The following is a 25675-nucleotide window of genomic DNA, read 5'->3' as shown; positions in this document are numbered from 1 at the left end:
GGAGTGAATTGAGTAGTGAAGCCTTTGATAAAGCAAAAGGGAGGAATATTGACATGAATGAGGGTCAATAAATGCATATTTTCTCCCAGACTCATCAAACCTTAGGCAAACCCAATAGTAATATCTTTGATGATATCAAATGATAACCTGGAAGCCTATAAGAAAAGTCGATAGCCTTTTCCCATGGTCTCGCAAAGTCTGCTTTTGTAAATGTAACCGGCAGGTGTGATAAAATAAATTGTACAAGAACAAACCTACAGAGATTTGTTAAATTTAGCCTCATGGCTTGAAAACCCAGGAAGGTAGAATAGGAAATATGCTTGTAATATTGCATTTCTTCAGCACTTGTGAAGAAGTATTTCTTTTTAAGTAGAGGTTTGGAAAAGTCAGTAGCTTCTGATGTTAATTTCCATACTGTGAAAGCATCGCTAGGGGTAATCCGCGTGTGAGCACAATTTGTCCTGATGATTGCATCTCATAAAGAAGCAGACTTAGCTGCTACAAGATTACAGGCTCAAATCAACGTGTTGCAAAGGGACACTGTTCTAAGTAAGGCATTATTCTTCACAGCAAATGATCGATCGTCCAGAGTAAAAGATTCAGGCAATGAGGAGGTAATATTCCACTTAATTGGGTTTGGCTCTTTTTTTTTTTTTACAGTGCTTAGAATGCTGGGCTGGCAAGTGCTAGGTAATAGGTACATCTAAAAACACTAAAGGTGGAATGAACTTAACCATTAAATGTAACCATTTGGGGCGTACAAAAGTGAACATTTCAGGTTTGCAGATATGCGTGGTCGCACTAACATTGAATTTAAATAATTGAACACAGGACTGCATGACACTGTGATGATTCCAGCACATTTACATTAACATAAATCAAAGGAAATAAACATAAATATGCATTAACATGCAGTAACGTGTTTCCAGTGTGCACTTTTCCCTTCTTGTGGCTTTAACTCACCCACTATAAACTGTAGTCACAATATTGTGGTTATTGAGGAATAGAAGAAAGGAGGGCGAAGACGAACACACGGTGTCCTCCGAAGCGTGTGCCGTCAGCAGACCATTTTTTTTTCACACTGCAGACTCACCATGCAGCCACCCAAGAGCTACAGTGTCGGAGGACAACGCAGCTCTCGGGCAGCTTACAGGCAAGCCCGCAGGCATCCGGCCAGACTACCGTGGTCGCTGGTGCGCGGTGAGACGAGGACACCCTGGCCGACCTAACCCTCCCTCCCCCCGGGCGACGCTCGGCCAATTGTACGCCGCCCCCTGGGAGCTCCCGTCCACGGTCGGCTGTGGAATAGCCTGGACTTGAACTCGCACTTGTGGGTGGTGTCAGACCAGGGAGTAGACAGACACATCACTGGAGTATGCAAGTGCTGATGTGCAGTTTAATAATAAATAAACAAAACAAAAGGTCTGAACAAAACACAAAACACTGGTACAAAACAAAACGGCACTGTGGCCAAAACAAATAGACACAACAGACATGGAACCGACATGGAACCAACAAGTATTTTAACCAGCACTGTCAGCAATTGTTTTCTCTTTATGCTTCTCTCCTACTCATGACTCCCGTTCCGCCTCTGAACACACTCAACCCCTTTTCAGCCAAAGCTGCTTGTTTTTATATTGTGGTAGAGGGATTAACTGGCTATCAATTACCTAGTTTTTCCCTTGACCACATTCGGCACAGTGTTTCTCATACCCGTGGTCAACAGCCAGTTTGTCAATAATCACTCGCTGTTGACCACGCATTCTCACAATTTTATCTGGATGGACAATAACAATAAAACAGCATGTTTTCAAATAAACACAAAACTGTATAATTTGGATCTTGCTTGGATACAATTATTACAGTCTCCTGCAACTGTTAAGGTTTATTTATTTTTTTAATTCAAGACCTTAACACCAAAAAGTCAACCTTGGTAATATATGCATAGGGTAACCAGACATCCCAGTTTAGCCAGGACAGTCCCGGTTCTTTATCAAACGCCCTTTTTATTTTTATAAAGTGGTTAACAGAGACATACATGCTTATTCTTCAGTGCACCGTGTGTTTTCATTTAGTTTATTTCTAAACTAGTTTTGAATCTACAATTGTGTGTAATACGGTAATTTTGTAGCTGTTCAGTTCTGGTGGGATTTGGCCCAGACACTTGGTAGAACAGCGAGAGGTTGCAAGCACCCAAAGAAAGAAAAATGCCAAAATGTAAATGTATTTGTAATAATTGAATGTATTATTATTATTATTATTATTATTATTATTATTATTATTATTATTATTATTATTATTATTATTATTATTATTAATAAACCCAATATAAAAGTAGCAATATGTATATAACACAGTATGACTAGTTAAACTAATTAGCCACAAGTTATATACCGAGGAGTGTACTGAAAGTAGCTAGCTGCTTAAAAAAAAAGAAGATAATACTAAGAGTGAGAGGATGGCTATTTAAATAACCATAAGAATATCCAATATTTAAATTGCTTATTTAGTCTTATCAATTATTTAACAATGTGTCCCGGTTTTGAGCTTTGAAAATCTGGTCACCCTATAATATGCACGTCAATAGCTCCTCAACCAAAGTGCGTGCCCAGACACGTCATATCTCCATGACGACTTGCCGCACACAGAAAGTAACGTTTGTGTACTATGTGCAGAGTAGTTCTTTATTCTCTATGTTTACAAATGATTCAAACATTCCTTGTCCATTGTATGGTAAATATGGTCAATCAGGAAGTTGGCACCATTATAACCGTAGTATACAGTAACTAAGGTTAATGTTTGGGAAATAATAACAATAGTGGAAGCAATGAATATCACATTGTGTATTGAGTATTGCTATGGGTTTCTTATTAATTTATTGTCAGGGAATGTCTTTGAAATTGAATGAGTGCATAGGAGTACACTTTACCATACAACGTATTTGTAATGTATTACTGAAGTATGCATGACATGTCTGAAGTAAGCATAGGGGATAATATGGTATAAACTAACTGTAAGCTGGGCAATAAAAAATATTATCTTGTCTGTTTCAATGTCAATATCACGCAAGTGTACTCTTTGTGCAAGTGCTAGTAGCCGCCTGTCAGTGGTTACCAAGATAATCGTTCAGGATCCTGCAAGTTGAGAAGGCCTCTATTATAGCTTCCTCTTAACACCATTTTACTATCCTTAATTGATTTGTTCCAAGAATTATGCTGACAGCGGTATTAACACAGATGTTTTAGCGCTCTTGTTTATTAGAACAAGATCTGGTACAGGAAGCATATTATTAATTCCCATTGTTCTGTGAATCACTCGTCCTTACTACTGTGCACTGGAGGAAAAGGGTGAGGTACATTATGTATGAGAGATTCTTGGATGTTTGCATGCTGTTTCCATCAACATGTCCTGAGGCAGGAAGTTCGAGGATAATACATCCTGCAGGTGTGTTGAACAGAGCTTTTCCAGTATTGATGTGGTTTGCGTGGTCTCTTTACTTTGAGTCCCTCTTCAGACTCCCATGTCTTTGAGGCTTTGCAAATATACCTGTGCCAGAGAATGGTAACCTCATGAGCAAACCCCATGGTTCCTCTTCCGAGAAGAGATGCAAAACACTGGTCCACCTTTAACATTGTAATGTTTGTTCAGCTGAGATAAGTGTACTGGTCACTGGAAACTTACTCCTACATCTGTTGTATGAGATTTGCTTTCCATTTACAGTATTTATTTTTTACAGCTTTCTATTTTTTCCAACACCAAAAACTTTATCTCACACACCTGCCATATATTTGTGAAAAACTATTATGTAAACGTATTGTCACAAAATCAACCAATAACAATACATTTTTCTAGATTGCTCTTGATAAATCAGCGAGATGCTGCCAATAAATTGGCTAATTCAACGGTTAATAAATAAATAAATTATGTCCGCAATTGCATCCTTATAGCGTTAATGTGGTTTCCTGATTTCTATGTGTCCGTTGGCTTTGTTATTAACAACGATATTCTTCTTGCCAAGTTATTTTTTTTTTTTTAAACTCAGTCTCCACCCATGCTCTGCTGGATACGTTATCATCAAAGGCTGTGTCGTGAGATCGTACCTAGATTAAATGTTCACCTCATCCTGAGGGTGGAACCTCTGAAGGCACAGCTTGTCCCCGCACCAGGTTATGAAGTTGGCAGGTGGTGTTAATCTAGGTTTCTCACTTGGAAGATTTTAACCTATAACATTATGGCTCATTGAGAGTTTTACCTACATGTTTTTGCTTCAAGGTATAATGCTCTTTGTTCTGAACAGTAGGAACAATTACATGTGTGATATATTTAACTAATTAGTTAATAATTCAATCATTTTCATTTCTGCTAGCAACTTTATATTTTCAGTGTTATGGAAATTCTTCAGGGAAAAAACTTAACGTCAGCATTCACTTTGACCTGTGACTTAAGATAGATGCCATATTGGAGTCATGTGAACTGTGTTTAACAAATGAATTTTCTTCATAATCAGGTTCCTTTACTATATTCTAAAGCACATTTTATTTTCTTCTATATCACAAAAAACGAGTTCTTTAAGCAATTTGATAAACTGTCTTTGGTACATTAAAATGTAGGTTGTTGTGTGGAATCCTTACAATTACAGTCTACAAACCACAATTTCTATGTTAGCTAAGTGAATCATGCAGAATGGCATTTGTAGACTGCACTGAAATAGATTAACCCATGCACCTGCTCATTAGAAATATATATTCAATTTTAGAAAACACTGACAAATTACTTCATGGTGGTCCAAAGCCTTATAGGAGCAGGTACAAAAAACAAAAAACTGTTAAGTAAAAGTCATGGTGACATCCTACAGCAGACATAAAGGTGTATTGTCAGAGTGGTTCCTGTGAACCCTAAAACTGAGTGTAAAGATCAGACATAGATAAAATGAAAAGCTCTGTTTCAGGTGGTCACTCATCCAGGCCTTCATTCTCATCATCACCTCCCAACAGCCAGTCGACTCTATGGGGGAAGACACTCAGTCAGACATTAGTCTTTCTCGCTTGATATTTTCACAATACCTCACACAAACATCTGAGTGTAGATCAGTTGTTCCAACCCTTTTCCTTTAGAGATTTTTTTTTCCCCCCACAGACCATTATTTTATTAGTCTGTCAGTACTGATACTTTGTACATGTATTACGTGTAGCGCAGAACAGTTTTGGGTGTGGAACTACTATTGGTCACTAAACATCTGTTTATGAGTATTTTGGTAATTACTGTTAAAACTATTGGAACATTGAAAAAATGTGACTACTTGAACTGTCTTGTAAATAAATGTAAATCAGTAGTGGCTCCTGACTTTAATAGGAGGCTGTGTGGTCCAGTGGTTAAAGAAAAGGGCTTGTAACCAGGAGGTCCCCAGTTCAAATCCCGGCTCAATCATCCAGATAAAGCTGAAGCACTAACGGATAACGACATTGAACGTCTCTACAGCACTGAAACACTACGTTTAAAAAAACTCAACTGTACTGCTGAAACTTGTGATCTTTAATATTAGCATCACAAGGGTATCCATGTATTATAAAAAATAATAGATGGGCCTCTTCAGTGAGTTACAGGAAAACAATTCCATCTCGGGTTTCTGAGACAGTTTATAAATTACTCGACCTTCGGTCTCGTAATTTATGATGTCACAGAAGCCCTAGATGGAATTGTTTTCCTGTAACTCACTGAAGCCCATCTATATATATATATATATATATATATATATATATATATATATATATATATATATATAGACACACACACACACACACACACACATGCTTTTTATTATACGCAATCAAATATAACGTTGCACGTTTCAAAAGGTACTTCGTAATTTAATAAGAAATGTTATACAACAGAAGCAACAGAATATAACAAAAACATTGTGGACTTACTTGATTGATGAATCTTGACTGATGTCGTTTGAAGAAAAAATATGTTTTACAGTCCGTGGAAGATTTTTTAAAACACTAGCCCACAGAAATCCACTGGGAAGATGAAGAGCCAGTTTGAAAAACCAAACAGCAAATACTCGCAATCAGCCATTTCGTTTTTTCGTACCATGAGCAATTAAAAAGGCAATTTTGTTTTGGGCCTCCCTGTAGAAGAAGTTCCAATTTAGGGTTTGGACGACCTTTATTGTTATTTTTTATTGTTATTTTTTTCCTCAATTGAAAGTGAGGAAAATGGCATATGAATTAAAAAAAAAAAAAAAAAAAGTAAAAAAAAAATATCTACAACGTACTTTATGGAAATCGAAACTTAAGCGAGTAGCCACACTTGACTCTTAACCTGCCTGCCAACAGACTTGTCAAGATTAAATGTAATTATGAGTGGTAGAGGCTAGCCACAAACTTGCATCGTGTAGCCAATACAAATACATTAACACTTGACAGACAGAGGGTAATTGCAGGTTGAAGACACACAGAATCCCACCTATTTTGAGGCTACATTAGCCAATAGTAATACAGTAGACCTTTGAAAGCATGACATAAGGTAAGCTTTTTTTTACTTTTACAAAATGACACGTAGGCTTAGCTCTATAGGCTCTTATGACGAGCCGCCACTGATGTAAATCCTTGGCAATTCATTCTCTATTGTATGCAGCCCATACCTTGTTTTGCCTTGTTTATTGCTGTCTTGAGACTGTAATATATGAAAGAACTCAGAACTGCCAGAACAATATATACTGCTTTATTGAAACTTTCCATGCTACTCAGGATAGTTCAATAAATCTATCTTATTGACTGTTGGGCTATGCCGTTAGTTCAGTAGTTACATTCTGGATGTTTATAGAAGCAAGCTCTCTACTGCGTTCATCTTAAGAATATTGAACTCTATTGCAGACAAATTCTACTATATTATACAAATCAAACTTATTTCTTATGAGGTTTTTTTGTGTGCTTAATTACTGGTATTAAGGAATCACTTGGTTGTTTATATCAAATATTATTCTGTTGCAGGTATATAATCCACCTGCAGGAAAATGGCATGTTCATTGCTTCACATTGGAGCATTTCTATACAGAAATAAATCAAATCCAACAGTTGTCATGTGTTTGAGGTAAATACAATGTATCGTTTTCATAGTTATCATTTCAATATATATATGTAAATGATAAAGTGAATGAGTGCATTGGCACGGTTGGTGACACTATTACATTGTTTAAAATGTGATCATAACAATTATGTTTAGATAAGTGAATGTATTATTTTTTACACTTACCTGTTTTTTAAAAAAAACATTGCAGGATGGGCAGAACAGCACCATCAGCTGCTGTTGTGTTGGACATTCTCCAAAACGATAAACTAGCATAGCACAGATTGTTTGAATGCATGCTGTTTTGGCTTTGGCATATGTGAATTGATTATAACAGGTTAACTGTGGGTCCCTAGCTAAGTAATAGCTTGTGACTGCTTTACTGCTCTAACCCTCTCCCCACTCTACAGCAGGGATGTTTCATGCAAATGCTTTAGGGCCTAGGCGCATACAACCTAAAGTGAGGATGTAATGCATTTGGTTTAGAAATATGTTGGAATAAATATAGTTCTGTTGACCAATTGCTGACAGTAGGAAGCCTTTGCTTCCATATCCATATAAATGACTGATGTTTCATGGCAGTGATTCTCAAATGTTATTACTTTATGGGTCATTCTGGAGAATGGATTTTAATTAGAAGCATTAAACACCTTGATGACTTGTCACGTCAAATATGTGCAGTCCTGGTGCAGGATTTTTTATTTTATTTTGTCAAATCCCTGTACCTAGTCCTTCATGTTTAGAGTCCATTTTACAGAATAATGTTTGTCTTTGTTTTCCAAAATATTTTAAACAGACACATGACTGTAAATCAGGTATGCCAAATCAGATGTGTGCTCAGAAATGCAAAAAGGGACCCCAGATGCTTAAAAGGGCAGACAAAATGAAATTTGATGTAGTTGATGGGAAGAGCTCTTTATAGTTTGCAGTGTTAATGTGATTTACATTGGCTCATTAAAAGGGTCATTTGCCTAGCCCACATATTTATTAAATGAGATGTGTCCTACATATATATATATATATATATATATATATATATATATATATATATATATATATATATATATATATATATATATATTTTAAATTCTGTTGATGTGTTAACCCTTTATAACTGCTGGACAAAGTACATCTTGTGCTTGGCAGCAATATTATTTTTGCAACTGGCACATCTTTGTTTGAGGTGGAAGGGGGAAGATGAACCTACCGTGAAAAATGTATTCATGATTTTTTTAAAGCTAGAATGATGATGACAGGCCAAAAAAAGCCTGTTTCCTGGGTTAAGAAGAAAGCCTAAAGAAATAAATGAATTATCTTTCCTAAACTATACAGGATAATGTGAATGGTGATTAAATGTGTTCCAGTATTCTTATTGCACATGAAGCTGTAGGCTTTTCTTTGTAGAAGAATTGTATTTGTATTTTATTTTTTTACAGCCAAACAAATGTTTATATTGTAATATAGATTGAATTCAGTTTCATTAACTATGTTAGCTCCTAATTGGTTCTAACTGGCATATATTGATTGATCAGCTGTGAGCATATTTTAATGATCATGTTTTGTTGAAAGACAAAAGAGGATTGTCTGTTTATTATTTACTGTACAATATGTGCAATATGATAATTACATTATTTCTTCCAGTAAATTATATTCTCATGTACTATACCTATTGGTGCAGTCAGTATCTGTCAAAATGTCTGCATACCACTGATAGCCCACCCATAATTGGTTTCCTTTGGAATGTATTATTTTTAATCAAGAAAAATGACTTTGCTTTGCATTTTCAGCTTTAACTGCAGAATCTGCAGGATGAAATATGTATCCTACCCTTGCAGTATTATTTTCAGAGCTCACGTTAGATGTGGTAACCTTGGCAAGGTTATTGGTTGTTTTTGCCAGAAATGCTGTTGTAAGTAAATTATCGAGAAACTCATATTACATTTTAAACCTGTATAAAAGTGTGATTTTTTTGTTGTTGCAACATAAAAGATATTAAACCTTGAAGGTTTTATAGAATTACAAACAAAAGTGCCTTCACATCACAATGATTCCATTGATTACATAGGTCACACGATGTACTATTTTGAAAGTACACACTGCCCTAAGTATTATTTGTATAAATATAGCAGTGAGAAGTAAATGTTTAATAATGCTTGAGGACCTACAGGAATTGTACCTGTAAGAATGTATGCCGTACTTCCTGAGAAACACTTCTACTCTGGGAGACACTGCAGGTAAAGTATACTAAAAAACCTTCCAATCCCATGATTCTACAGTCAGATATACTTCAGATACCACAGAAAGCTCTCCAGTGACAAATGACTTCCATACTATTCTCCATATAAGTCTGTAAATTTTAGTACACTACTTATAAGATGCACCAGAAAAGAAAAATCTATAGCCTGTGGCAACAATTTTATTATGAGCCACAAAAAAATACAGTATCAGTATCAGCCAAAGGTAACTAGACCACTCCGTAGCATAAAAAACAAGATTATTATATGAAGATGGCCGCTATTCACAAAACGTTTTTAAAAAGTTAAGGATTTTTGATGGACTGTTTTTTGAAGAGTGTTTAAAAACAATCTGTAATTTCAAAAATGAGAAAAATGGTCTGAAGATAAGGACAGTTGTTATCTTAGACCCAAATCCTTATCACAATCCTTAAAGATTTGTGAAGAGGGCACAGTGCTTATCAACAGCCAGTTAAACAGCGACAATTCCTTAGCACAAGTACAATTGGTCAATATAAGGTCTCTAGCACCTAATAAAAGGCCACAAGTGTTTTATTTCAGGCATTGTTTAATCTCTGTTGCAAATCAAGCCACCAGCAAATATGTAAATATTCATTGAAGTAATTTGCCTTTTTTTCTACTTGATGAAGGAACATGTCCATTCTAGTACCTCTGAATGTTGTCTTTCAAATCATGTAGACTAAAGGTTGCTTCCTCGCTGTCCTGTAGTTCAATCTGTCTATTTAAATTTAGTTTAGCAAATAAAGAAAAACAAAAGAATGGAAAATGGTATTTGGTGAGTCAGTGGCAATATAACCACAACAATAATAGCAAATATATTACTATATTATAGTTTATTATAGTCTACGGTTTGAAAGTTGTAGAAATCACACTACTGGAGGCAGACTGATTACTTTTGGCAGTTTTATTTCAGCATATCATAATATGCTTCTCTAACAACGACAGGAGTATTTGAATAAACTTTATGAACACACTGTGAATAAACTACTGAACAAAGAGCACGATCACCATTAGTGCATGAAGGCTACTAGATGTTTTATTGTTACAAAACTAGTTTTTTTTTTGGTTTGTTTTTGTTTTATACTTGGCTAATAAATTAGTATTGGGACCTAACGGTACCGTAAATGCTAAAATGTACACATATACTCAAACCTGCACTCAAATCCTAATTAAAAAATAAAAATGTTACTGATACTTTTATTCTTTTACAGGTTTTTTAAAGAAGTAGATAAAAACAAAACAATCACAAACCATGTTCACTTTTATTGGGAATACCCATGATGCAATATTGCCTACTACTGGTAATTTAAAGCTTGATACAGTACACAAACCTGAGATTAACAGCCTCGAAAAAAAAATTATGGAAAAAATACTGAGGAACTCAATTTTAATATTGTAAAGGCCTCTTAATTAACCATTTTAACTGGGATAATGAAGCCTGGAGGCTACGACCACACATTCTAAGCAAATTGCATTACTCATGAAATATTGAGGAAAATGTTTGTATTCATGAGCAACTAAAACTAGTGTGGCATAAAACCATGAAAAAAACAAACTAAACCTTTAAATGTATTTTTATTTTTTTTTAACACAGACATTTTCTAATAGAAATAGAACCCTCACGTTATATTAAATGCCCGCGCCTTCAGCTCAGGACATTTTACTGCATGAGGCGGTAAGCCCTCTCACATGTGTTCTCTTGCTTAAATAATCCCTTGTTCCTCCCTTCAACCTTTATTTTACTGGTGTTAAATACCTTGGCATCACGTTGCAGTTTTCTGATTTTCCTGTCCTAGTTCCTCAAGGTTGCGTTGTTTACAGTATTTCTGAAGACTTTAATAGGTTGATGTAATATCTACAGGTGCAACTCATTTGGCAATCTGTAAACGATTATTAGATACACAATATGAGTCAGTAGCAGAATAGAAATTGACTTTCTGATTTTTTTTTTTTTTTTTTTTTTTTTTATGGTTGATTTAAAACAGAGGAGTTCCAGAGACAGTCCTGTTGTCTGTCATGTGGCCAGCCCTTTCAGACATCGCTAGCTTTGCACCACAAGAAAGGCCTAGGTTAGCACTTTAAAAGAGCCACTTCACTTGGGAAGCACAGAGTATGCTCTCCAGACATATAAAAACAGAGCTGGTTAAAAAAAAAATATGACCTCTAGATGAGAACCAGCAGATACAGAACAGTACAACTGAGTCAGTGATCTAGAGGAAGCAATAGGCAAGAAGTCATGGAAACTAAACAAAAATAAAGGAGGCTGGATCAGAGGTTATTGATGGACTGGAATTCGCTTTCTATCTTTGACTGGGGGTTGATTTGAGTAAATATTTTCTTTCAATTAACAAAAAAAGCTCTGTAAGTGGTAGTGTGTGTAGAAGTTCAAATTTGATTGAAGTTGTGCCTTATCAGAAATAATCTGCATGCTAAAGTGCTGAATTGAAAAAGAAATGTAATCAAGGAGGACAGTGCAGGTTGTAATTGCATGTGCAGTATTATTTGAAAGTGAAGCCAAATACAGCTATCCATTGTACCTTGGGATCAAGACTCTTCAGTGGATATTAAAGTTTTGGAAAATCTCAACACAAAATGTTTTTTAATTATGCCATTTTTTGTAATCCGATATCCCGAGAATTACACAACATTTACCCTATTGTGATAAAACTTAGAATTATTATTATTATTATTATTATTAGAGCAAACGTATTGATTTGTTAGCCCTCCTAAAACAAATCAAAAACACTTATTTTACTTTGAAATCACTTTTAGTTTTTAAGGGGGAGTGTTAATAAATTGACACTGTTAGTTTGTCAGTATAAATCAATTATAAATTGATTTATACTGACAAGTCTGAATGTAGACAATACATTAGCAATCTAGAGCAGCCTATCTCACAGTTTTTGTTGTACTCTATACTGTATATTTTTTCTTGTATGGACATGGACAGACAGACTAATGGTGGTTTGTTGTTCTAAACTAAAACAGATTCCGCTTGTCTGAAGGCAGACGTGTAGGCTGCATGTTGTCTGAAGTAAAGTGTGGTGCAATTTTGATAGTTAAGCCACAACAGAAGATGGTTATTGTAGCAAAGAGGAAACGCCTGCACATGTAAACCTAAACCTTCTCTTTGGAGTGGCATTCCTTACTCAGATTACACGGTACACATTCGTTGTTTTCCGTTTTAATTGGGATTCATGTGCTTAAATTACAGGAGTTGCTTTGTTCATCCTTCCTACAATATTAATGGTGTTTATTCAGTTCCTGGCGGGTTTGTTTTAAGGCCTACGCGCTTGTTTTATTTAAGGATCATAGTCTTCCAGTGATGATTGTGTTTCTGTAAGTGGTGCCACTTGGGTAATGGGTTGCTGTAATAACTGACTTAACAGATCTTGTTTTCTTAGTTTTGCAAGTACATCCTATTTGGCTTTTTAATCTATTTGTTTCAAGTTTTCTTTTGATACAGTTTTCATCCGTTCAGTATAATTGGTGTAGTATTTGTGTATTATTACCTAATACAGTAATATTTATTCAACCCTTGCAGTAGAAGCTTTGTATATCATTACCTCATCTCATCTGCAGTGGTCCAGTTTGTTTAAATAGTTTATTGTCCCTAGTACTGGTACTATATTATTCCTATATACATGTCAGTAGCCAAAATAGATCCATAAACCATGTTGACCGGCTTGAGACCAGGTATCCTTGGATTTTTAACATAGTGAATTGAAAGAAAAAACAGCCATACAGAATATTAGGCTGCAAGCGTGTGACTCATTCTGGTTGATAACTCTTAGACTTGTTTAAAAGCACTCAGACCTGCTTTGCATAAAATGTGTGGTGTTAGGTTTGATTGAACATTTTGATTGTTGAAAAACTATAAACTATTATTATTATTATTATTATTATTATTATTATTATTATTATTATTTTATCCTAGATTTTAATTTCAATAAATAATTTGGTGCTGCTTCCACTCAAAGTCTTACTACAAGTGAATCAGTCATTTGGCTGCTGTGACTGTGCTGTCAGTGGACCCTTTGGAAAGTTTATTTATCCAAACACTGTATTATGTTGTTTTATTGGAGGACAAGGGAATTTGGAATCCCAATAGGTTATTGGCAGACATATTCTACTGATTATTATTATTATTATTATTATTATTATTATTATTATTATTATTATTATTATTATTAATAATAATAATAATAATAATAATAATAATAATAATAATAATAATAATAATAATAATAATAATAATAATAATAATAATAGTAGTAGTAGTAGTAGTAGTAGTAGTAGTCGTAGTCGCAGTCGCAGTAGCAGTAGCAGTATTAACACTGATCCAAGCTTGATGCAGTTTGAATTGGATGGTTTCTGTGGAAACCAAATAAGGTTGCTTTAGACAAATGGCTTGAGGCTCCTTGAATGCTGTATCTGTTATATTGTTGCTAACTCAGTTGTGGAGAGGAAATAAAATAGCCCTTTCCCAGCTGTTTAAAGCAGGTGATTAGAAGTAATGTGTAACTTATTTTTCTATGTTGACTGTTTTGGGAGAGTGCTAGGGGATTTCATGGATGTTGGTAGAGACACATTAAGCTTAGCATGAACTGTGTGTACATTTCACTGGCAACTTTCATAAACAGTAGGGAAAGTACACCAGTAGTATACATACTATTTTGGAGAAACATGATTAGATCCCTTAGGGAAAGATAATTAGATCTCTCCAGACTGATCTGGTATTTGTTTAAGGACTGCCATCTTCTTGACTTTTAATTTTTAACTAAGAGGCATTGAGGTTTTTTTGGCATGTGTTGCCCAAGATATCCAGGACATACAACTTTGCTGCGACAAAGATAAAACCCTTGGATAACCCCTTGCCAAGACCACCCATCTATTAAACATCATTCTACTGGTCCAGCAAGTGGTCTTTATGCAAGTTTCAGTGTTTCTCATTGCTAGCGTTTCCACAATATAGATTGTACCAATAATTTGTTCTGTTGCTTTTAACTGTAGCTTTTATGTGTTTTTGTTGCTGGGTTGAACCATACTTTGACCAAACACTAGACCTGCGCGAGTGTGCTCTTTGACACAAAGCTCTTGTTTCCTACCAACATTCCCATTTCCCTCATTAACATGCTGGCAAAGACTTTTCACACACAGACACAACGCTGCAGAAGCCATGTCCCCAGTAAGGTCAGAGTAAATGGTACTGATATTTGAGCTTGACGCATGCATGACAGTGACATGGGGGAAAAAAAAAAGCTGTTGTGCTGAGACACTCATAAAGCCAGACTGTTATGCACAAATAGAACCGGATCTAGATGCATTGCTATTGTGCAACACCCCATGCAGTCTTTTTAGTGAGCTCAGGAAAGCAGTGATATTAACAAACTGAATAAAAAGAGACAGGGACACCGGGGCCTACTAGAAAAGTGTACTAAGCAACTGAAATAGTTAAGGTATTCTTTACAGTGGGATGTTATGATGATTAGGAATATCAATTATCAGTCGCCATGTCCACTCTTGAAAAGTAGTGGATAAAATACTTGTACGAATATTTTTAAAAAGTAATTTCAGTACAGCAGAAATGACTTCATATAAATCTAAATTGTGATATATTTTTTAAATGAGCTCTCTATGGTTTCTTTATATGCATCTAATTTGATTGAACTACTTTAATAGTACCTGACTTATTATCTAAACAATCAAAACAATGTTTTAAAATAAGGCTTAGCCCAGTGGAGCTCTCAGTATGGTTTCTTTTGAAAATGTAATCTCAAATAAAAACCTTTAAGTAGGGTTTCTTGCTGTCAAACAGCAATCTCCGTCTTTATTCCACAAGTGCGGCACTGTCCGGTGCTGATCAGGGTCTGCAAAACCTGTTTTCTAAAAAGTGGTAGTTCAGCTACCAGTGTTAAATGTTAATCTTTAGAGCACAAGTTTGTGTTTTAAATACATAACTGCCATGGTAGACTTTTAAGACTTTTTTTTGTATGAAATACAAATAATTGTGAAATAATTTATTTTTTATTTCTTAAGAATATTGTAAAAATCACGGTATTGAGTTAATTTCACGATTTCCGCACAGCCCGTGAAATCGCGATTTACACAGAGCCTTATTTCTGAGAATATTAAATGTTTAAGAAGCATACTTTTCTTTTTTTTTCTTTCTTTCAAAAAACAGTGATTAGACAAACGTGGATTGACATTTGGTTTTGCAGTTTAAATACTGTGTATACAGTAGTCTTATAATATGACTAAAACAATCAATTTAATTGTGATCGTTTTTTCCTCTAATACTGTATTTTCTAAATAACAAGGCGAGAACATTACGAATGTTATTTCAAACTCGCTTGAAGGTTAATGTTTAAGGTCACTAGCCTCCTAAATTGCTTACCACAACCCCCTTGCAAATTAGGCCATGGTCTCAATTGGTTTACTACCTGCATAAATATTAAATACATAAATAATGAATCAATGACCTGTATCTTATGAATTATAATTTACTGATTTTATGTTCATTCAATAAAAAAATATATATTGTATTAAAAAGTTTTGATTTCACTTGATGCCCATTTTAAACACCACGCAATTAATTGCTATTTGCAGCATCTTCAAAATCTGTTTGGGAACTGTGCATTTGCTCAAACCACATTTCACAATTTGATTGTAAATTCTACTCAAAGACAGAAGAAGCTGGGCGGTCCTCGAGTGGCTCATCCAGTTAAAGCGCTGCCACTGGGAGTGCAGGATGAGTCACACAGCTTGGACGGCGCCAGTTCACGTCCAGGGTGTGCAAAGATGCCAAACTTTGCTGGGGACCGTGGTAGGTGGGCGTCACATTGGCTCTGACGCTCCTGGGGTGGGGGATGGGAAACCGGCAGGGCTTGCTTCTCCTCATCACGCAACAGCAAACCCTACTGGCCAGACACCGAGCACATTCAGAGTGGATAAGATACGGGACTGGTGTCTGTTCTCCGGGATTGGTAGTGGGATTGTAAAAGCGACTGGCTTTAGGCTTGTGAGATCGGAGGACGCTCGCACGCCCTCAGAACGTCTGTGCTGTGTGGGGACTCGCTATGGTAAGGAAAAAAAAAGCATAATTGGACATTCCAAATTGGGGGAAAAGAAATAAAAATAATAATTGTTTGGTATTTTCCATTTCGCAATTTGAGCAACACTTGCTCAAAGACCAAAATAACCTTTTCTTCCTTTCTGTTTCGGTCTTTGTATTGCTAACTGCTGGTAAAACCTCTTGGGATTATCTTGCTGTGACTGTTGATGGAGTTAACAGATGAGAAACCCATTTAGCTGTCTCCATTGTTTTTTACTAAACAAGTTACTACCTTATCAGTATGCTAAGCTGCTTATGACATATTTACCTTTCCCTCTCTTAAATGTCTGTAACCAGAATGTGTTGAGAAATACAAATTGACTTGTATAAAATGTACAAGTCAATCATACAGTATCTAAAACAATATCTATTAATTTTAAAATCTGTCTTGAGATTAATTCAGATACCACCACGGGACAGATGATAGTTTGCACTGTAGCCCCCAAAGTCTTTAACAGTGGTTTATATCCATAGCAACAGTACTAGCAATCGCTCTAACGTAGACTGCCGTGCCCACCTTTCACATCAAAAAGAATAATTGTAGTGGAAGAGCGTTTTCCTCAGCTTTATGAAGATGATCTTCAACCAATTCTAAATGAAAAAGACACTTAAAACACACCTTTTTATGGCTTTTTAATAACAGTAAAAGGTGCAGTAATTTTGGAATAAAATAGATTGACCCTTGAAACTGTTATGTCTATACTAGTTCAGTTACAAACACACCCTGGCACCCTTTTTTTTTTTTTTTTGGTGTTAACATTAGTGGTACCCTGATGCCCAGCATCAGTTAGAATTTTTAAATGAACACGTTGTATGTGAATGCAGTACTGTACTTGACAAATGGCTGCCGTATAGAGGTTATGGGATATTTTAGGTTTCTGCATTAAACAGACAGCAGATTTGCCATTCCACTTACATTGTGCTACTGGTGAGGCTTTGTTTTTCACAAGAATTATTATCACCCTATTTGCTCATAATAGCACACAGGTGATTATTTTTCTTCTCTCTACCAGGCTGGTTATTTGGATAAGAGCATCTGTTTGAGAGTAGGTGATAATTGTTGACTGTTAAGTCATCAATGCAGCACCACTTATATTACTTATGTGTGCTGTATTATTATTATTATTATTATTATTATTATTATTATTATTATTATTATTATTATTATTATTATTGTTGTTGTTGTTGTTGTTGTTGTTATCATTTGTGTATAGTGTATTTATTTGTATTATGCATTATTATTTTGAATTGTGTATTGTGGCAAGGATGGGGTTAATTCCCCATCCATAAAAACCTTGTGAAGAATGTGGCTGGAGCCTTAATGAGGTCATTGCTTGATTGATGAGTAGTTAAGGCTCCAGCCAAAGGATAAAAGGACCTACTCTTGGCTCATTAGGGGTTGGTTAGAGAAGGAGAGAGACTCACAGAGACAGAGCTCAGGTTTGATTAGACTTTTTGTATTTTGTTTTGTGAACCCTTTGTTTCGGCCCGCGTGTCTTTTTGTTTTGTGTTTTCAAGAGTGTTTTTTTTTTTTTTTTTTAAGTCTTTTGTTTGTATTTAATAAACATACTGCTGCTGCAGTTTCAGTCCTGCATTTCAGAGTTCTGTGTACTGCTTCCTGGTCTTGTCACACACCACACGGCCCATCCTGCCACAGAGTTGTACTGAGTTTGTATAGAATTGTATACTGTAATTGATTCATTCATTGCAGTGCTTTCAACTGTTTTGATAAGGACATTTAACAAAAATAAACTGATATAGATATAGATTTATAATATATATATTCACTAGATGAAATGGTAGCCATATCAGTCCAGAGATGAAAAACAAAGATAAGGCTAATGAAATGGGAAGGCTGAGACATGGACTTTTTTTTTTTTTTTAACCTATTGAAGAAGACAAGGTTGTTTGCAGGCTTGATTTGCTTTGGTAAAATACATTTTGAAAGTAACATAATATTTTAAAATATTTCCACAAAATGAGTGGGTGGGGGGATGGGGCTTTTTAACCATTGGCCAGTAAATCTGGGTGCTAATATGAATAAGGGTTGACTGGACACTATATCAAGCATATGGTATTATGACTACTATTATTATGGCTCAGGTAGACAATTGGACCAAAAGGGGCTTGTATGCACTGAAACCATTTAAATGTCTTTCACATAACACTCACAATATTCAGAAACTGAAAACTACTTCTGGTCTAATGATAGGCTTTGTATCCTAGTTCCAATCTTCTGAGACACACACATTTTCTGGTATATTTTTAAGGGGAAGTGACTCAGCTCTTCAAAGAATTACTAAGACAAAGGGAATGAGAATGTGGCAAGTCCTTAGATGTTGGAGTAGTGTGGAGGATGGTCCACTTGGGAGAGATACGATCGTGCCAGGAAGCAATGCTGAACCGAGAGGAGGCCCTGATGGGTATTAGCTGTGTGGAATAATTGCAACTGCCCTGTCTGTCCCAGCAGGTGTCGCTCTATTCTATTGGTGTGTGAGGTAGTGAAGGGGTAGGGGTCAATACTTGGGATTGTGTCCTTAGATTATGAAGAAAAACCTAAACCTTTATAGAGATCAGACTCTTGTTATATTTTTTTATTTATTGATTTCAACCTTAAAAAACATCCATGTATAAGCATATTGTGAGTGAGAATTTCAAATGTTCTGTAGAATTTCAAACCTCAACAGCTGTACCAGTGCTTTAAATGTCCAGGTAAGGAGAACAAAAAAAGTTTCAATAAAACATTTAGGCCACACATTGGCCTCCTCTTGTCTGTGATTTAAAATGCATTTATACTCTTTTGGCTTAGCAGAGGGAAAATATTTTGTGAAGCCTGAGATAAGAAAGGGTGTACTGTGGTTTTTCTCCTTAGTAGATTCTGTGTTCCTTGTCTAAATGAAACACCCCTAACCAGCTGAATACCCAGCTGCTTTAAATCCGTAATGAGGGTCTGCTGTTCCTTGAGAAAACCTTGAGTAATGTGACAGCATTTTACTTTAAAATTAAAAACCATACTCTGTTATTGATACCCCAGTTTAAGGGTGTAGGATTACACGACCATGAGTCATAAGTTATATACAAAGTTGCTCACCGGCTTGGGTATGATGTGCAAAATATTTGGTGCCTTTATTGCTTTTTAGAGGTTCATGGCAGGTAATAGTAAGAAGGGGAAAAAATCATTATAAATATTATATTAGTCTTGTTATTCCCTGACTCTTGTCTTCATTGGTGGGCTTTGGCGTTGCCTCGTCATGTTTACCTAGAAATGTCAAGCCTGTCAGGACTGTGGCTGTCTTTGCATTGAAAGCTTTTTTAACCCTTTTCCTTTTGTAACAAAGAAAGCATGAACCCAAGCCTTGGACAAAGAACAGCAGCTTCTGTGCTTCACCAAGAGCTGTCAAAGGCTGTCAATTTGAGTACCATGGTAGAGCCATCAGTATGTGCAATATTGAAGGTTAATTCATAGCTTGTCAGTTGCATGGTGATTTGAGAAGGAAGCAGTTGATGGTTTTAATAAACTGCATTTTAAATATGTTGTTTCAGTAACTTCCCAAGACCTGCGTTAAACATTCCATATGTCCAGTAATGGTTACATTTGCTTATAGATTGGGATTATACCGTCTTTAACCTGAAGAACTAGTTATGATAAAGCTGATTCGAGGCTTTCAAAGGAATATATATATATATATATATATAAAATACTGTAGGACAGTCATAGATCTTTTAAATATTCTATATTATGTACTGCATCTACATACCTGTATTTTAGAAAGTGAAATCTGATTGGTGAGCAAATTACACTGCTGTTTTATTCAGCCTCAAGTAGCTGCAGGCAACTGTGTTTAAAAGACTGCCGAGTTCCTAACAAATCTCGTTCATCTAGATGATTAGATTATATTTGTCCTCAGAATGCATTATGCAAATTGATAATGTAATGCCCCAAAATTGTCCTTATAGCTAATTTGGCCCAACATGTCCTTATCCTTATTACAGTTCCGACCAGACCCCAAGCGGCAGTGCACCATTGGCCGTGCTCTTCATATCTTTGTTTAATGCTGTTCAAATGAGTTACAAATATATTAATCTTAAGGGAAATTCTGTAGAAAGACGTATTGATTCATTGGCAAAAGCTCTTTGAATAGGAACATTAGTAGTTTTAAAAATATATTTCCTATAAACAGTTATTTGAAAAAGATTTTAAGGGACAACATGCCTTTTACAACCAAGGCACAATTGGAAATGATAAAAAGAAAGGGAATATGTCTGGTGGAAATTAAAGTATCCCTGCTACTCCATGGAAGAAAATACATGTCTGTCGTCTTGGTATCTGGCTGCTTCAGTAGTGGTCAATGTGGTAGGATGTGAACTTCCTATAAAAATCTGTCTACTAATAAATTTTTGTTTGTGCGGTTTGTAAATAACTTGCAGCAGAATCTATTTTAATAACAGGTTTCAACAGTGGAAAGAAGTGTCTGCATTTGTTTTTAGAACTCTATGAGGCAGATCTGAGGGAACTTAATTGAAAGATTGAAGACAACTAAGTTTTGAAATGCAAATATCATATATATATATATATATATGATATTCTAAATGTGATTTCTCTTTCCCCCCCTTCTAGAACTCTGAGAAAATGTTTGTGGAGTTTAGCCATGAGGAACTTCTTGACTTTTACAACAAGGTTGGTAATGGCTTTTATTCTTCAATAATTCCCCTAAAAATGATGTCATTCTGTTTATTGTTTAATTATAGAATGTGATTTTATCTTGCAGCTAGAAACTATACAAGCACAGCTGGACTCTCTCACATGATGTCATTAAAATTGATCTGAGCAATTAATTTGTGACTGTGTGATGTTATTAATTGAAGACCTGGAAGAACACATATGCTGAATATAACCTTTATCTTAAGAAATGGAAGTAACAACCTTTATCATAGTGTGAGAATTCAACTGTAGTGTTTCTTCCTTTTTTCAGACCTTATCTTCATTTCTGTCTCAAACCCAATGTTTTCACCAATTGCAAACTACTATACAACACAGAAAATGTATTGGAAATGCGTGTCATGATTTCATGTTTGTATCTTTTTGTGTGCTAATGTGGTATCAGCCCAAACTGTTTTAAGCTGCATTGAACTGACTGACCCACAAGCTCCTTTCACATTGACATTTTCATACAAGTCACACTTTGTTTTAGATTTTTTAAAATAAATAAATACTTGAATTATTGTGTCGATCATTCTTAATACATAATAATGTTGACCCAGTTTTTCTGGTTTGTTTTTTGTTAAAAAAATCTGTATTCCTTTATCAATATTACACTTTTGTATTTTTTGCTTGATTATGCATAGTAAATTCAGTCATGGTTAGTTAGCTAAGTGTTATAAACCTCATGGCATTTGTACTTAATTGTTTGTCATGTGATCTGAAGCATTGCTTCAGGAAAAGTGCATTTCTTCTGGTAATAAAATTGCATTGTTTGTAATCCTTCTGGGTCATCATATAGCCTGCTGATTTCCAGCATTCCTGGGGTCTGTAAAGATAGCAATTTAGAAGAAGAATGGTGCTATTTCTTTCTTTCAGGGGTATTATTTCTTACGTCTAGGTTTTAGTTTTCTCGTAATTGTTCTTTGACACATCCGTTTGATAGAAATAACATTGTGGCATGGGAAAGGGGAGGGTACACATTATTATCCATTATTACTAACCACTGACCAAGCTCTGTTGTTGGCAACCAGGTGTTGTACAGCTGGAGGTGGGGTGTTGTCTTCTAATGATTTAAGGCCAACTAAAGCCATTTATAAATGGGGCTGAAGCTCAAGTTACTCATCTTGTTACTACCTGGTCTACTAAATCAACCAAAACAGTTCTCCAATTAACAAAGAATTTCAGACATTCGATATTTATTTAGAAAATGAGTCATTATTCACCTCCATTTTAGGTCTAATGTCCCTACAATCTCATAACAATAGATTAAACGCAAGACAAGAATGTCGTCATAAAGGGTTCACTTGTACTGTATGTACTGGTATGGTCATGAAAAGTATATACCTAAGACTGGCTTTGCTGTTTGGCAGAATTAATAATAGCAGATGGTAATTTCTAAACTGCAGAAAGAAAAGTTTAAATGCTTAAAATAAAACAATTGAAAACATGAAAAGAAAAATAATTTAACTAGATATTTTAACAACCTTTATAAAGAGATACACCACTTTGAAAGGCACATTAGAGTAACAATTTGACAATATAAACAGAGCAAAAAGGCTGTTGTGTTAAAGCAGTATCATTAAATACTGAATACCTTTTCATTAGTAGCTTTATGTTCCCATAGCCAGTAAATTAACATTGCAAAATAAATAGCACATAAATACAAATGGGGTTAACAGTATGGCCATTACCAGAGTGATAACTGCCTGCCTAAAGAAAGCCATTGATTCAGTAGGTTTTATGCTAACATGTATCTTCTGGTGTGGTGATGTCTCTATTTAGCTGAGATGACTTATGAAATTTAAAATAGCATGTATAACAGGAACAAACTAAAGTGAAAATTAATAAATGTTTGGCATTGTCAACAGTGTTAGTAAAAGCTTAACCAAGAGGGTCATTAAAGAATCAATTTGAGGTCATCCTGGGAGAAATGTTGTCCTTAAAAGGGAAGGGCCTCAAAGAAACCATTAGTGTATCTCGTCAACATCTAATAACTACGGAAACTGACAGTCTGACAGCCTGACAACCCAGAAATTGGCTTCAAACAGTTGGCTTCAAACAGTAAGCTTCAAGCAGAAATTGCCATAACCTGAGGCTGCTTTTGCTACTGTTCTCCCACTTTAGAGTCAAACAGATTCTATTTATGATTAGGTGGTTTAACCATTGTTTAAATCCCAGACTCCAGACATGAAGCTAAGAAGATCCACCACAAATACCACTCATTATTGGCCCATTAAAATAGGCTGGTAGGAATTTTTGTCCATTGCCACGACACAGGGTTTTATTTTATCCCCTTATTGCTGGTGCCACATCCCAAGGGTACAATGGGCTTGCACAGGCATTACTGCAATTGAACAAAACCGTCTACAGTGTTAATGATTTGACAATGGATCAGATTAATTCATCAAACGTTCAATGGCTAGATGGGTTTGGGTCAGCCAAGCTTCATTTCTCATATGACGAACCACTTTAATCAGTCAACCAACTGTTAATGGATATGTGATGTAATGTCAGAAAGGTCTCAGGCAGGTGGGCGTGACGCTGGCATTACTGGGCCCTGGGGACACTGAAACAATAGATCCTGTCCCATCAACCTACATTTTGTTTAAGTTTCCAATTTCACCTTAAGCAATGTAGACAATGCCTTTGTATCTCGGGGTTAACATTTCAAGAGTAAAATACTCAAAGTATCTCTTTGCAGACAGTCTGTACCTTGTGCAATCAGATGCATATTACGATAGCCATGCATGTGGAGACAATCGCTGATGAGCTCTTCCTCTGCTAGGCTTAAAATCCCAGTGCTTTTTGGTGTACTCAGACATTCCAGAAGGGCAAACAATGCAATGCAGAGTAATGATGCTGAACTGATGCCGGTAAGGTTTCCTGTCTGTCTTGGTTAAACACAAGAGCAATGCCCAGCTTTCCTTTATCTAATTTAAGCATGGATTTTGCCAGAAAATGTTACGCACAATAGCAAAATAGAACAAAACATAACATGACAGCTTTGGATTTCCGAGTATTATTCCTTTATTTTTTTGTCACTTTTTATTTATTTATTTTTATTTTTTTGTAAAATATTGAATTTTAACCTGAATGATTTGGATAACGAATAATACACACACATGTAAACACAGCCATTAATTCATTGGCAAAAGCCCTTTGAATAGGAACGCTAGTAGTTTTAAAAATGTATTTTCTTATAAACAGTTAATTGAAAAATATTTCTTTAAAAGACAACATGCCTCAAATGGGCCAGCTGAAATAAATATTATATACAGTGCTCCCTCGCTATAAGGCTCTCGGTTATAATGCACCTCGGATATAACGCTCCTACAGCATGTCTCCCAATTCCCTATACAAGTGATGCATGCAATATTTCTACAGTAAATACAGTACCAGTGTTGTTCAAACTGTAAACAACTTTTCAGTCTAACTTCCATTTCTGTCTCTCCCTTTTGATACAGTATGAACTGAAGAAAAGCTGCGCTGGCACTTTATAAGACAGACATCTTATTCAGCATTCGTTTTATAACTAAATAAATATTAGGCCTATTACGTGGTTATCTTTGCTAATGTATTTGCTTTTTTGCTGCAAGAGGAGCTGTGGCTTTCTCCGGGAGACGAGACACTTCAGCCCTGCTCCAGCAGCCGAACCTGTGGCTGGCCCATTCCCTCTTCCCCTTGGTTTGCTTGTCTGTCGCTTCAAACTGAACCCCCGACTGCCGTGGTTTAGACTGCTATTTATGGTTTAAAAACTGCTAATTAAAATGATCCACGATGCATGGTTAATTCACGGAAAGTTATATTTTTGCTTCTCTATATGTGCATTATAGAGAGGGAGTTATTTTGTATTTTAGTCAGTGTGTTGTTATGTGTCCCGCGGCACCCCCCACCCCCTCCCCTGTTTATAACACTCTTTGATTATAACGCTCATATTGTGTGTCCCCCGAGACCCGCGTTATAGCAAGGGAGCACTGTATATATATATATTGCCTTACTATTCCAGAAGCAAAGGTCTTTGTAGGAATAAAAATTACAATCTTTTAGTAAACACTATTTTAGCTCACAGAGAAACATCTGATGCCACAGATGGTACTGTGGGAGTATTGGTGAAAGTGCACAGGAAGCACTTAATGCTGATACTGTCCATACTGCACCAGACCTTCTGTAGCCTTGAGCTATTGGGTTTGTTTCCCAGGCTGTCAAACAAGAGACAGTTTGAAACCAATCTTTATTAGTTATTCAGTCTTTTAATGATACACCCTTCACAGTGCTTTCTCCTTCTTCATGTGTCACTTTAAACAGCTAGAAGCAAAAGTGTTAATATTAAACTTGGAATGTGCTGTAGCTGCCTAAGTCATTTTCAGAACTTTGTCCTATATATTCTTACACATAACACTTAACATAAAAATAATAGATGTTTAAAAGATCACTCTTTATTCTGCAAACTATTTGTCACTAGGGCATTAAATTAGACTTAAACTCCCTAGAATCAAAGATCTAGGCAGATGCAAAAGCGTGATAAAGTATCCT

At 35.7% G+C, this 25675-nt stretch overlaps 1 protein-coding gene across 2 annotated transcripts in view; it reads left to right on the top strand.

Annotated features, from left to right (window-relative positions):
* The window catches only part of LOC117419323 (COMM domain-containing protein 10-like), a 53016-nt gene extending 31357 nt beyond the window's left edge, over positions 1-21659 (top strand). Inside the window, exons 6-7 of one of the 2 annotated variants that reach the window (XM_034903352.2) lie at positions 21059-21118; positions 21190-21659. In XM_034903352.2, coding sequence (XP_034759243.1) covers positions 21059-21118; positions 21190-21213 — 84 coding nt within the window. In that variant the 3' untranslated portion in view covers positions 21214-21659. The remainder of the gene's footprint in view (positions 1-21058; positions 21119-21189) is intronic. The other variant, XM_034903347.2, reaches the window with a different exon arrangement.
* The last annotated feature ends 4016 nt before the right edge of the window (positions 21660-25675 follow it).

Source organism: Acipenser ruthenus, chromosome 2 (genome assembly GCF_902713425.1).
Source record: "Acipenser ruthenus chromosome 2, fAciRut3.2 maternal haplotype, whole genome shotgun sequence".
NCBI lineage: Eukaryota > Metazoa > Chordata > Actinopteri > Acipenseriformes > Acipenseridae > Acipenser > Acipenser ruthenus.
This window is presented reverse-complemented; position numbering and strand designations above follow the sequence as displayed.